General features: G+C 37.8%; 1 protein-coding gene across 9 annotated transcripts in view; it reads right to left on the reverse strand.

Moving 5' to 3' along the window:
• LOC140197688 (multiple PDZ domain protein) overlaps window positions 1–13837 on the reverse strand; it is a 224302-nt gene that overhangs the window by 174560 nt on the left and 35905 nt on the right. For 8 of the 9 annotated variants that reach the window (XM_072258016.1, XM_072258015.1, XM_072258014.1 and 5 more), the window contains 6 exons: window positions 11769–11993; window positions 11096–11235; window positions 6322–6535; window positions 2882–3010; window positions 1184–1390; window positions 854–968 (listed from right to left, as the gene is read on the reverse strand). In XM_072258016.1, the coding sequence (XP_072114117.1) occupies window positions 854–968; window positions 1184–1390; window positions 2882–3010; window positions 6322–6535; window positions 11096–11235; window positions 11769–11993 (1030 nt within the window). The remainder of the gene's footprint in view (window positions 1–853; window positions 969–1183; window positions 1391–2881; window positions 3011–6321; window positions 6536–11095; window positions 11236–11768; window positions 11994–13837) is intronic. The other variant, XM_072258019.1, reaches the window with a different exon arrangement.

Raw genomic sequence — 13837 nt, forward strand, 5'->3', positions numbered from 1 at the left:
CAGGAACTGCTCTGTCCATGACCTTACGAAACTGTAGTGAGTTGGAAGACGCAGCTCAGCACATCATGGAAACCAGCCTTTCCTCTATGAACTCTGTCTACACTTCTCAGCGCCTTGGTGAAGCAACTGCCTCCCAAACATTCTCACTTCTCCCCGCTCTCATTCGACAGAAGATACAAAAGTCTAAAAGCATGTGCCACCAGGCTCAAAGGCAGCTTCTACCCCGCTGTTATAAGACTACCAAACGGTTCACTTGTAAGATAAGATGTACAGACTCACTCACTGAAGAGGTGAGATTCAGAATGCATACAAAAAGTGTTAGACAATAAACATGACACTCTTTGTCAGACAAACCACATTTTGTAACATATCACCTGAGGTATAGACTTAGGCAGGAAAATGTCTTAAGTACATAATGAAAGGTACAGTGAGCTTTCATATAGCCCTTCAATTTCTGTAAAAAATATACAAATCCTACATAAAATAATTTTTACATCTCTAAGCCATTTTCTGACCATCATAATTTCAGTACAAAGCTACCCAATATACTGCATCAAATTGGCCATGAGGTCAAGAAGTTATCTGTGATTATGACTATGGTGAATTATACTAGAAGTGGAAGTTACATAAATTTTCCAAATATTACACCAGAGGAAACAAAATTATCCATAATAGAAATGTACCCCATTAAAGCAATAATCCTCTCTTAAAAGTTAACACCAATACATTCCAGTTGATGAATACAATTTGCAATTTTGTGCCAAATTAAAATTTAAAATACTTCACTGTTCCTTTCAGTAACTTAAGATACAAAAGAAGAAAAAGTTTCATTTTTGAAAATCTATTATAATACCTTGATTCTTGTCTCCAACATAACCAGCAATGGTTATGCCTAGTCCATGAACATCTTTTGTAAGCTCCACATCAAATACTTCCCCATCAACATGCTGCGAGAAAGTTGGTTCAGGCTAAAAAAAGATAAATATTGTGCTTGCATATTATGCTTCCTTATTCTATTAATCTCATACCAACACTCCCAAAATGTGTGTTGGTCAAATATCATAAACAAAATATGGGACAGTAAACCTTTTCCAACTAATAAACTTCCCATTTGAAAGGCAGAAGGTCAAAAAACAAATTATAAAATAACTGCCTTCAGGGGAACACAGACATAATTACTTGCCTCTTCTGCTACCGGTGGTACAGTCGGTAATGCAGGAAGTCCATGAGGGGCAGCAGCCAAGGGATCTTCCACAGCTCCTCTTGCAATTACCAACTTGACTCGATTTCCACACTGTCTCAGCACCTGAGCCACTTGCTCACTACCCATTCCAAACAGGTCTGTTTCACCTATCTTGAGAATATGATCCCCACTTTGAAGTCGTCCATCCTTTAGTAATAAAGAGATAAGTTAAAATGCATGAGAAATCATGTTTTATATGGTTTGCCTTTATCAGCAAAGTTATTTTCAAAATTAACCTAGATGTATCTTGTACAATACAACAATGTCTCACTCTCCATTAATATTGCGGAAACACGAAGAGCTTCCCAATACAAGGGACTACTTGTACATAAAAAGACTTATGAGCTGATGATAGAGCAATCAAAGCAATAATTCTGACAATAAAGTGTGAAAATGAAAGCAGAATACATTTAAATTTACCATCAGCAAATATAGGGTCATCGTCAGCTGAACAAGACCATCAATAAACTAGTATCCAAAAAACAGAATGTAAAACTCTGGAAGTCAGGAGAAAAGGGTGGCAGCCAGCACAGATGGTTGGAGCTGGTGGCAAGCATAAAACTAGGAATAAAGCTGTCAAGGAACAAAGAGAAATCTACTAAAGATTACCAGACAAGGACATCAAAATTTTACAGCTGACAGCTGGAACTTCACTGTATAAGAATGTCAAGCAACACAACTAGATTACATTCTAAAAACAAAAAAAGTCTGCAGATTCTGGAAATCCAAAGCACCACACACAAAAAATGCTGAAGGAACTCAGTAGGTCAGGCAGCATCTATGGAAATTAATAGAAACTCAACATTTCACGCCAAGACCCTTCTTCAGGACTGAGGAGAAAGGGAGAAAATAAGGAACAGTGAAAATTTTTAAATTTTAACTTGTCACAAAATTGGAAATTGTAATTATCAACTGGAATGTATTGGCCAGAATAAAAAGGTGGGTGAGGGGAAGGAGGCTAGCTGGATAGCTAGATGAGTGGGAAAGGTTAAAGGCTGGATAAGGAGGAATTTGAAAAGAGAGGAGAGTAGACTATAGGGGAAAGAAAAAGAGGAGGTGACCTAGAGGGAAATAATAGGCAGATAAAAAGCAGTAAAAGGTCAGAGTGAGAAATAGAGGAGTGGAGGGGAATTTGTTTACCTGAAGGAGAAATCGTAGTTGTAGTTCTACAATAAAGGAACTAAAGAAAGGAATAACCTATTGGAATGCTGGGAGTTCTTTGCATCTTAACAAATAATATGCTAAGTAAACATTAGTTATACAGAAAAGGGAAATAAACATATTAGTGTATATCTAGAACAACTGCAAAATGCACAAGTTTAATAGGCATGGCAAAGATCAGTATAAATTTCCAACATGACCTTGCAATCAATAATGAAGCTGGAGGGAAGTACAAAGGATTGTTAATAAAAAAAAGTTGTACTTTTCTTGGAGGAGATGGGTATCCCTGGAATATGGGCATCTCTGAAAGATCAACAAGATGGACTGAATGGTGCAGGATAGTACTCCTCAGAGTGACTCCGGTGATTACTGGAAGATGTACCGTCTTTTCTCACTTATCACCCACTGGTAAAACACTGCAAACAAAAACAAAAACAACTTTGCCTTAAGCAAATAATGGTACTTTTAGCTCCTTACCCGATCAGCAACTCCACCAGGCAAAATGGTCTTCACAACAACACCAGTTGTTTTTCCACCCACTATTCCAAATCCTAAACCAGAGCCGTCATTAACCAATTCTACACTTTCAACAAACTGCCAATAGACCTGTTTGGGATAAAAGATTGTGCAACAATTATGATTTAAAAATACAATTTCATTCCACTACATGAAATTCAGAAACCAAACTAAGAAGTCTGGTATGACACTCACATCTAACAATGCATTCAAAGATATCCAGTGGAAATTTTCACTTACAAAATTCATCTTTTCAAGTTTGTGCATCGAAAAATACTTCAAGAAACTAATGAAAAAGCAGTCTTGTAAACAGAAATATATTACAAAAATCAAAACACCACAGATGCTACAAATCTGAAATAAGAACTAAAAAGGCTGGAAATACCTAGCAGATCAGGTAGCATCTATGGCAAGAGAAAAACAGTTAACCTTTCAGATTAAAAACTCTTCATCAAAACTGGAAGAGATAGAAAACAAATTAGTTTCAAGATGCAGGGAAGATAGTGGAGAGATGAAAGGGACAAATATGAAACCAGGAAAACCATGAAACCAAGGTGATTCTGATATTTATGAAGTTATTGAGTTGATAGATTAATAGGGGCAGGTCAAAAGAAAATGGAGAAAACGTAACGATTACAAAATACAAGTCTTATTATGAAGACCTGAAACCAAAAGGAAAATGCTGCAAATATCTATTAAATCAAGCAGTGTTAGTGAAGAGAGGGGAAAACCGGATAAAATTGACAGATAATGATGAAGACAAAAAAAAAATTATCTGAAAATAAGAGACTACAGATGCTGGAATCTGGAGCAACACACAAGATACTAAAGGGACTCAATGGGTCAGCATTATCAATGAAGAAAAACAATCAACATTTTGAGTTCAACCCCTTCATCTGGAACATTAATTATCTGAAGTTTTTAGTTGCATATGGCTTGTCTGCAAGGCTACAAGACACTAAGACACAGGATAAGTGGAGAAGGAGCACTTAGTAACACAGTCAGCAACAAAAAGAAATAGGTGATAAAAGTGAACATTCATATTCTGATGCCATATTAAGGGAAAAGGCAATGCATCAGTTCATAGGAGCTTAAGGCTACCAGTTCATCCGTGCCTTAACATAGTACAAGCAGCCAATAAGAATAAACAATCTTTTGAATTAAGAGAAGAATTATCACTGTAAAGTCCATACAGCCACAACCAGATAAAACTTGCATAATTGTGAAAGGCAGTTGGATGCTAACAATCTATCGATGAAATCCTAGTTTCAAAGTTGTCATCTGTAAGATGTTATTGTGGGAGAGATGATATATTGTTGGATTGCAAAAAGGTGCAATAAATTGTAGTGCTATGAAAGGTAAATTATAGATAAAACATTAGGAAAAAATGAAAAGAAAATTGTGTCAAAGTGGTAGCATGATTAACAAAAGGACAATCAATGAGACATTATAGAAGATGATATTATTTCTAACATTAAGGTATATAGTGTCAGTATAATACATGGTAAAAACTGTTCCTACAGTACAGTTCCTATCAGTTATCAACAGAGGAATTCATGCAGACAATGTAGGCTGCCACATTCTTTTGAATAACTAAATGAACAAAATCAGCAGTGTAGATAATAGAATGCCTTTATACAATGCTATCGACAATAGCATCATCCAAATCTTCATTTTCATTGTAACGTTCAAGATGATAAAGAGAACATAAACTGCAGAGTTCTTGACAGTGAGTCCATAGGTTGTGGAATCAGTTCAGTGGTAGGCAATGCTCCCTAAGGTGTGCACGCGCACATCTTTTGCTACTACCGCACAAAAGAATTTAAATTGGGCACAAAAGATTGTCACCCTCTACCTTGTTGGCATGGTAAGTATATTTCACGATCATACACAATCACATTTCCTTTTTCAGTTTCTGATGCGGACAGTGTTGATAACGTGGAGTTTGTGATGATTTGTCTGCAATCTAGAACTGCTTATATATACTGCTTTTATTGAAGAAATTATTCAGTGTGCACACGTTGCCGTCAATGGGCAAAAAAATTGCACAGCACAAGATTTTTGCGCACACAGGTCACTAGAAATTAGAGGGAACATTAGTGTTGAGGTGAGTTAAGCTACCCATACTGGCTGAGGAGTTTGCTGGTTGAGGGGTATAGCAGTTCCTTAAGCTGGTGTTGTGGGACCCAAGGCTCCTATACCTCCTCCCTGATGGCAGCAGTAAGAAGAGAGCATAGTATGGCCTGGATGTCTGGGGCCCTTGACCGTGGATGTTGTTTTTCTGCAATAGCGCACCTTGTAGATGAGCTCTCTTTACCTGAGATGGACTGTGCTGTATGCACTACTTTTTGTAGGCTATTCCATTCAAGGGCATTAGTGTTTCCATACCAAGCTGTGAGGTAACCAGTCAGTATACTCTCCGCCATGTATCTATAAAAGTTTACCAGTTTTAGATGACATGGCAGATCTTCGTAAACTGCTAAGAAAGTAGAGGTGTTGTCATGTTCTCTTGGTAATGGCATTTACATGGTGGACCAAGGAATGATAACACTGAGGAATTTAAGATTACTGATCCTATTCATTTCTGATCCCATAATGAAGACCGGCTCATGAACCTTTGATTTCGTTCTCCCGTAGTCAACAATCAACTCTTTGGTTTTGTGTTGTTGGGTGAGAGATTGTTGTTGTGGCACCATTCAGACAGATTTTCAATCTCCCTCCTTTATGCTGATTTGTTACTACCTTTGATTCACCAACAACAGTGGCAGTAACGTCACCAAAGTTAAATATGGCATTTGAGATGTACTTAGCCTCAAAGTCATAAGTATAAAGTGAGTGGAGCAGAGGCTAAGCACACAGCCTTGTGGTGCACCTGTGCTGATGGAGGATTGTGGAGATGTTTTTGCCAACCTGAACTGACTGGGAAGACAAGTGAGAAAAATCAAGGACCCTGTTGCACAAGGAAGTATTGAGCCTAGGTCTTGGAGCTTATTAATTAGTTTTGAGGGGATGATAGCGCTGAATGTAAAGCTGTAATCAATGAAGAGCATCTTGATGGCTGGAGAGGTGCAAAGATTCCCTAATCTGAGATTCTTACCAATTTATTTAGCCTTCTCTGTAGCAACTCATTAAAACACACGTGCTTAATCCTTGCTTTGTATTGGAGAAAACGCTTTGTATTGGAAATAATTCTTTATAAAACAGATTTCATTAGGAAGATTACATCATGATTTTATATCACAGAATCATTACAATTGAGCATTCAACCCATTGAGGAAGACCAGCTCTCCAGAAGAGCAATCCAGAGAACACATAAGCAACACACCTCTTTATGCTGTTTTTCATTATTAAATAGGAGAAAATAATTTATATATTTAGACTCTGGTGCATGCTACACTTACTGTAGATGAATGTGCTGAGAGCGTACTTGCATCTGACGGAGTACGTGAAATCACTGGACTGGATAAGTGTGAAATTGCTCCCCTGGCAATCACCAACTGAACCTGATCAGTGGCTTTCTGCAGGATGCCAATAGCTTGTTGATGGGTGACACTCTGATCTAGAGCCTGTCCATTGATAGCAAGGATTTGGTCTGCTTCCTTTAGTTTACCATCTCTATTAATAGAACAAACAACAAATTCATAATTTTATTCATTTCACTTTGTGGTTCTTTTATTTTTGTATCTCCTAATGTTACAATTTCAGTAAATATTTCAATAACTTAAGTGTTTTTTCTAGATTAGACACTCAGATTTCAAGGTAACTGGGCCCTTGGACTCAGTTCTGATACACAGAGGATTGCAAAACTCTGCAAATTAAGCTGCTCTGTTCATAATGAATTTTAGGTTTTCCAGTATCAGCTACTATACAACATTAGCAATGTCTTGGAGAAAACAGAACTGCCAGTTTCTTCCTGGTGAGAAGGGAGGGGTGGGTGGGAGAACAAGGAAATAACAAAAAAAAATCAGAACATGCATATAAGGGACAGAAAATGTCAAATCAAATCATGTAACATTTATTGTTCAATAACTCTAATGCTCCCTCCATTTCCACTGTGGCACTGGTAAGAGCCAAATGTATGCAATGTATACAGACAAGCACTGCTGATTTTAAACACAATTTCAAAAACTCAATGCAATTTGCATATTTTCCCTGCACTGATGGAACTATCCATAAATGCATCTATCCCCACAAAAACATGCTTTTTTTTGGAATGACGTATATTGCTTACACCTTTTTCTTTTTTTTTTTAAAAATCATAGTGTCCAGCAAAGAGGTAATAAAAATTTCAATATTTTATGAACACAGCAATTTTCTTCTATTAGCTACATTACAAATATACCCTTCTACAGTATTAAGTTTTACAATTTATTGTGGCCATGTCCTGTAGCTTCAAGTGTAATTAAGCTGGTTAAATGAGGTCTGAAGACAGTTTTAGTTCGATAAGATTTTCAAGAGTATCTCCTGCTTTGTGGATAATATTAAATCTTTTTGATAGTTGTTTCTTTATTGTCTGGAACTTGTTAGATAAGTATTTCTGTGTAAATTGCAATTATATGGACAGGTTTAAAATCCCTCTGTGGATTAAAGCACAATTACCTCTTCAAACAGAATGGAAGGCCAACTGAATGGCAATGCATGGCAAATAGTTGAAATATCATAGTAATCAATAAAACTACACGTCTTCAGCATTGGTTTCAGTCAATGAGCTCAACTTTACTACGCTGTCTTCACAGGAAGGTGAGTACAGACAAGTACTCAATCTGCGGAGATGACTGAGAAATCAAGGTCATAGACTAATACCTTCATTCTATGATCTCTTCATTCACCACTCCTATGACATCAGCTACACACATCCCAGAGCAGTAAACAGGTAAGTCAGTCTCTTAGCCCCTTCCTGCTTGAGCACGTAAGCAGATGTTGCTGGTTATAAAAGTCTACAGAAGTCTATGTTTATCATTAATTTGCAAATGAATAAGACTTCTTAAGCTATGGCTGATTCAGCACATGTCCCATATCTCCAAAGTCCCTGAATAAACCAGAGACCCTGAGCACTCTTTGGCTCTTAACCAGTCAGAAGACTCTTGGCTTTACCTACCCTCACCTGCCCAACTACCAAACCAAAGGATATGGATGATCTCCATATACCTCACTTGTCATGTTCCCTGCCAATTCAGAGTCATAGAACACTACAGCACAAGAATGGGCACTTTAGGGCCATTTAGTCAATGCCAAACTATTAATCTGCCTAGTCCCATCAACCAGCACCCAGATCATAGCCCTCCAATCCATGTAACAGTCCAAACTTCTTTTAAAAGTTGAAACTGAACCTCAGTCCACCATGTCCGCTGGCAGCTTGTTCCACACTCACCACCCTGAGTGAGGGAATTCCCTTTCATGTATCCCTTACACATTTCGCCCTCTTGTCCTAGTCTCACCCAATCTCAGTGGAAAATAGCCTGCTTCTATTTACCCTATATATACCCCTCATAATTTTGTATACCTCTATCAGATCTCCCCCCATTCTTCTATGCTCCAGGGAATAAAGTCCTAACCAATTCAAACTTTCCCTATACCTCAGGTCCTGAAGTCCTGGCAACATCCTTGTAAATTTTCTTGGCACTTTTTCAATCTTATTGATACCTTTCCAGTAGGGGTGACCAAAACTGCATACAATAATCCAAAAGAGGCATTATATCCTTACTTTTATATTCTAGTCTTCTCAAAGTGAATGCTAACATTGCATGCATCTTCCTCAAGGTACAAGTTAATCTTTACAGAATCCTTCACAAGGTTTCTCAAGTCCCTTTTCACCTCATATTTCTGAATTTTCTCCCCATTTAGAAAATAGTCTATGCTTTTCTTCCTTTACCAAAGTGCATGACTATATACTTCCCAACACTGTATTCCATTTGCCAATTCTTTGCCCATTCTCATAATATGTCCGAGTCCTATCTTCTGCCTCCCCCCATTCTTGAAGAGTGCAACGACATTTGTAATTTTCAAGTCATCTGAAGCAAGGCCAGAACCTAGTGATTCTTGAAAGATCATTACAAATGCATCCACAATATCTTCAACCACCTCTTTCAGAACCCTGGTGTGTAATCCACCTGGTCCACCTTTCAGCTTCCCAAGCACCATCTCCTCAGTAATAGGTCCTCTATTTTCCTCTTCCCACTCCAACCTAAACAGAAATACTCTCACCTTACAAGTGTGCAGCTGTTGCAATAACACTCATACAGAAACTACACAACAAATGTTGTGGATTTGTGAATAACCTGCATTTGTCACTTCAGACAGAAAACAATTTACACAACCATTCAACGGAAATTCTGGGAGGAGATGCAAAGAGATAATGAAAAATTCACTGAGAGAATCCACTGTATTATAATTGGGAATGCAAAATATAAGAGAATGTAAAAAAATATTTGCCAGCTGTTAAGCTTGGTGAGAAAGTCACCGAGAGGTAAGGATGCCCAGTAAGGAGCTGGTGACACGTGCCATGATGAGTCCTTCAAATATTGCATTGATGCTAAAGCCATCGTGTCTGGAATGACAGCAAGTAGAATATGGCTGGTGAGAAGTGGTAAAAGGATTGCAGATTATGAATTTGGGAAGGTATAAGTTCTGGAAGGTCAGCATTATTACGTTTATCCTTCATCTGTTAGTGCATAGTTAGAGCAGTGAGAATAGCTGCAGGGTCTGTATTGTGCTTATTGTATGAGATTTGGGAATTCTGGGAGATCTCCAGCCTCTGGGATAACCACATCTGCACTAGATGCACCAAGCTACAGATCCTCAGAGAACACATTAAGGAACAGTAGATGCAGCTCAATGATCTTTGGCTCAAGTAGGTAACATAGATGGTAGGTAGGAGCTACAAGGAAGTAGTCACCCCCATGTTGCAGGAGGCAGAAAAATGAGTGACTGTGATGAGAGGGAAGGGAAATGGGCGGCCAGTACTGAGTATCCTGTGAACGTTACCCTCAATAATAAAGTATACCATTTTAGATACCATAGTGGGAGATGACCTACTTTGGGGGGGGAGGGTTGGGGGCCGCAACAAACAAGTCTCTGGCACTGAGGCTCAGAAGTGAATGGGGGAGAAGAGGACTGTAGAAGTGACAGGGTAATCCATAGTTATAGAAGTAGCTACAAGATTCTGTGGATGCAATAGACACCAAGATGGTGCGTTGTCTCCCATGTGCCAGGGTCAGGGACATCTTGGATCAGGTCCACAACATTCTACAGGGGGAGGGTGAGCAGCCAAAAGTCTGCTCATCAATATTGGCACCAATGATACAGGGAGGAAAAGTGAGGACGTCCTGTACAGAGAATTTAGAGAGCTAGGTAGAAAGCTGAAAAGCAGGACCTCCAGGGTAACAATCTCTGGATTGCTGCCTCTGCCACGCGCACCAGTAAGGGTGAAAATAGAATGCTCTGGCAAATAAATGCGTGGCTCCGAAAATGGTGCAGGGGACAGGATTTCAGATTTCTGGATCATTGCGATCACTTCTGGGGAAGGTATGACTTGTACAAAAAGGATGGTCACACCTGAAACCGAGGGGGACCAATATCATTGCGGGTAGATTTGTGAGAGCTGCTGGAGAGGGTTTAAACTAATTTGGCAGAGGGATGGGAATCAGAGTGATAGGGCTGAGGATGCAGCAGTTGGTATACAAAAAGAGGTAGTGTGTAGTGAGACTGTTAGTGGGATGAGTTGCAATGTAAAGGGGACAAAGTTGAAAAGGGTAACAGATATACAAGTCTAAAGGTGTTATTTTCGCAACCACGCAGTGTATAGAATAAAGTTGACAATCTTGTACAGCAGTTAAGAGATTGGCAGGTATGACACTGTAGGCATCACTGAGTCATGGCTGAAAGAAGATTATAGTTGGGAGCTTAGCATCCAAGGATACACATTGCATTGAAAGGTGAATGGAATTGATAAAAAAAATCAGCTTTAAGTATTTATGACTTTGATATATTAACATTGGAAAACACAAACTTCTAAACATTTTTAGAGAGCTTCTAAAATAGTAACTATGATCTGGTATGGAAATCACTAAGAAATTCCATTATGTCTTTTGAGAGGTTTTTCCAAGGCAATTTGATCAGCAATCATAAGTAATTTAAAAAAAAAACTAACATTTAATACCTTAAAAAAACTGTTACCTTGCAGATACACTGCCATCTTGGATTTCCTGTACAAAAATCCCCAGTTCTCCTTTATTTTCACTCTTAAGTCCTACAACACTAAATCCCAAACCACCACAGGGAGGTTTCACTAGATTTATGTATTCAATTGGACGGCCCTGATGGAAAAGAAATTCACGTCATCAACAGAAACAAATTATTAATCACAAAGCAATTTATCATAGCAATCAGAATTTCTACAAAAGGAGTGTTCACCGATATTTTACAATGTTACAAAAGAGTACAGCTAATAATATATCAACGTAATTTTCTCATAAAGTTCAAAGATGTGGTCTAAGAGAAAACACTTTTAAAAAAAGATCAGCATCTAACTGCAATAGCCCTAGATGTGAGCTGAGATCTGATACTTTGGGAAACAAATCTCTCAATAACTAAATGTTAAGAAGGTAAGAGAAAAGTTAACATGTAAAATTGACTTTTTCTTGTACTCTCAGCATTAGCTGACACTTAAGAGTTATTTTAGTGGTACAACAGTTGTTTCAATGCAAATCAAAACATACTGAATGGAAAATTATTTTGTTCATAAATGGAACAAATATGAAAATAGGCTTTGAAATTAATTTAAGCCCTGCATTAAATAGACTTTCAAATGTGTAACTACTACATAAAACATGATATAACATTCTCTTACATGAGACATTTTTCTCAAAATCTGCTCCAACTCTTCATTGGACCGCCTGCCATTAACATAAGGAGAGTCAGGCTGTATTGAAAGTTCCTGTTCAGTTTCTTTATTTCCATTCTGTTGAGCAATCATGTATGATTCATTTAATGGGGAAGAAGCCAAAGAGACAGGTGAACCAGTTGCTTGAGAAAGATCGATGTTTGAATGTACAGAAGATGGTGCGATATTCATCTAATTAAAAAGGTAGAAATGCCACAGTAATTTCACCGATAGCTTAAAAAAATAGGGAAATCTATAATCGCAAAACAGAATTTGCAATGAATTATCTACATCCAAAGCATTACTGATTTCCTCTTTCCAGTTGTGTATTTTCTGCTTCTATTTCACAAAAGTGATTATTTCAGACAGCATTAAGTATGCTAATTAAATGTTGCACTAAAATCTAAAATGATACTGAAATAAGAACACTTTTTTTTGCATTATACTAGACAGCACAATGAATATCTATAGAATAAGTCTAAAAGTAATGTTCAGCAAAAACTGGAAAAAAAGATTATAGAATAGTCCTGGGGTATTAACATCAACAGCCATAGTACACAAACTCAAAAACCCCTTGAACAATGAACCTAAAAAAAGACAAGGCAGAGAAGTTTCTTAACATTGTTATATTTAACATGTAAATGAACACCATTACACATTTGAGTAAACAACCATTTCGCCATCACCCCCAGAGTTTGACCCATCATGTTTAACTTCAATTGCAGGAAACATACTTGGGGAGAATCTATGGAATCTATGGCTAAACAATTCAAAAGCCATTAAATGTTATGTAATACACTTTCTGGACCCTACTTCCAAGCTAACTTCACACAATACACTGTACATGAATATCAGAGTCGACAGCTGTGAACCTGGCATATGTGGTGTCGTCACTCACTGGCTGCTGAGCCATCTACTTAGGTTGAATTTTTATCTATCTGAAAGCACAAGTGAGTAGATAGTCATAGACACGAGTGAGAGCAGCACAGTAGGCTGACGCATGGAAATTTTTAAAACAAATTTTAGAGTCAGTCTGATAAGTTAGATAGTACTGGATATACTTCCCTCGCTGGCATATATTGAAAGCAATGCCATGTTTTCTGATAATATTACTAAGGGCATTGAGTAGATGAAAAATAGGTGCGAGCTAAGAATAGATCCTTGTATCATACTAAAGATAAAGGTGTACAAGGGAAGACAAGTCATTATTGTGATTGTCCGGGTGGATAATACAGTAATACAACGAAGGTTGCAAGGTCGTATCAAATTGGATAGCTACAGACACTGGAGGAAGGCAGTATGGTCAAAGGCTGCAGATAAGTCAACAAAGGATTTGAAGAAACAGATTAACTTAATTGAAATAGAAATCAATGCCATTAGTGACTGAAAGTTATCCTGGCACGGTGGTAGAGCTAAACATCTGCCATCTGACCAGCAGATTCAATTGTGTTTCAGAAAAAAATGGACATGGATTAAGCAGGATTTCACACTCAGTCTTTGGAGAGCTAAGGAGGCAGTTTGTCAGCATAAACTCACAGAAGAATTTAATGTGAAAGAAAAAGCAAGATGGAGCAGTAAACATTTTTTTTGGATGAACATAGTGCATGAGCAGCACCTGTGGGAGATAAGGAATTGTGGATGTTTCACATTAAAACCCTGAATCAGGACACTAATGGAGAAATGTTGAATACATTGAGAGAACCCTGTTGGCAGCTGATGAAGTAACATTGTTTTAGATTGCTCCTACCCTATTTACTTTATTGTCTCCTACCAGTTTTTTTTTGGAAACCTTATTATAATACTTAAATACTGCTCTACTATGGCTGGGAAAAAAATAAAAGCTTCTGCAAAAGAAAGGGAAACAGAGATGAATCCCCAATCACTTTGGATTCAATCAGTGACTTCCTTAAACAGCAAAAATCGGAATTTTCTGAGGAGTTTCAACGACCTAATGGCAAATTGGATACAATCCAACAAACTTTAACTGAGCATGAGAACCAAATTCAGGAAAATACTGCAAAGCTGTTGACACTTGA

The sequence above is a fragment of the Mobula birostris genome, chromosome 5 (assembly GCF_030028105.1).
Source record: "Mobula birostris isolate sMobBir1 chromosome 5, sMobBir1.hap1, whole genome shotgun sequence".
NCBI classification, from domain to species: Eukaryota; Metazoa; Chordata; class Chondrichthyes; order Myliobatiformes; family Myliobatidae; genus Mobula; species Mobula birostris.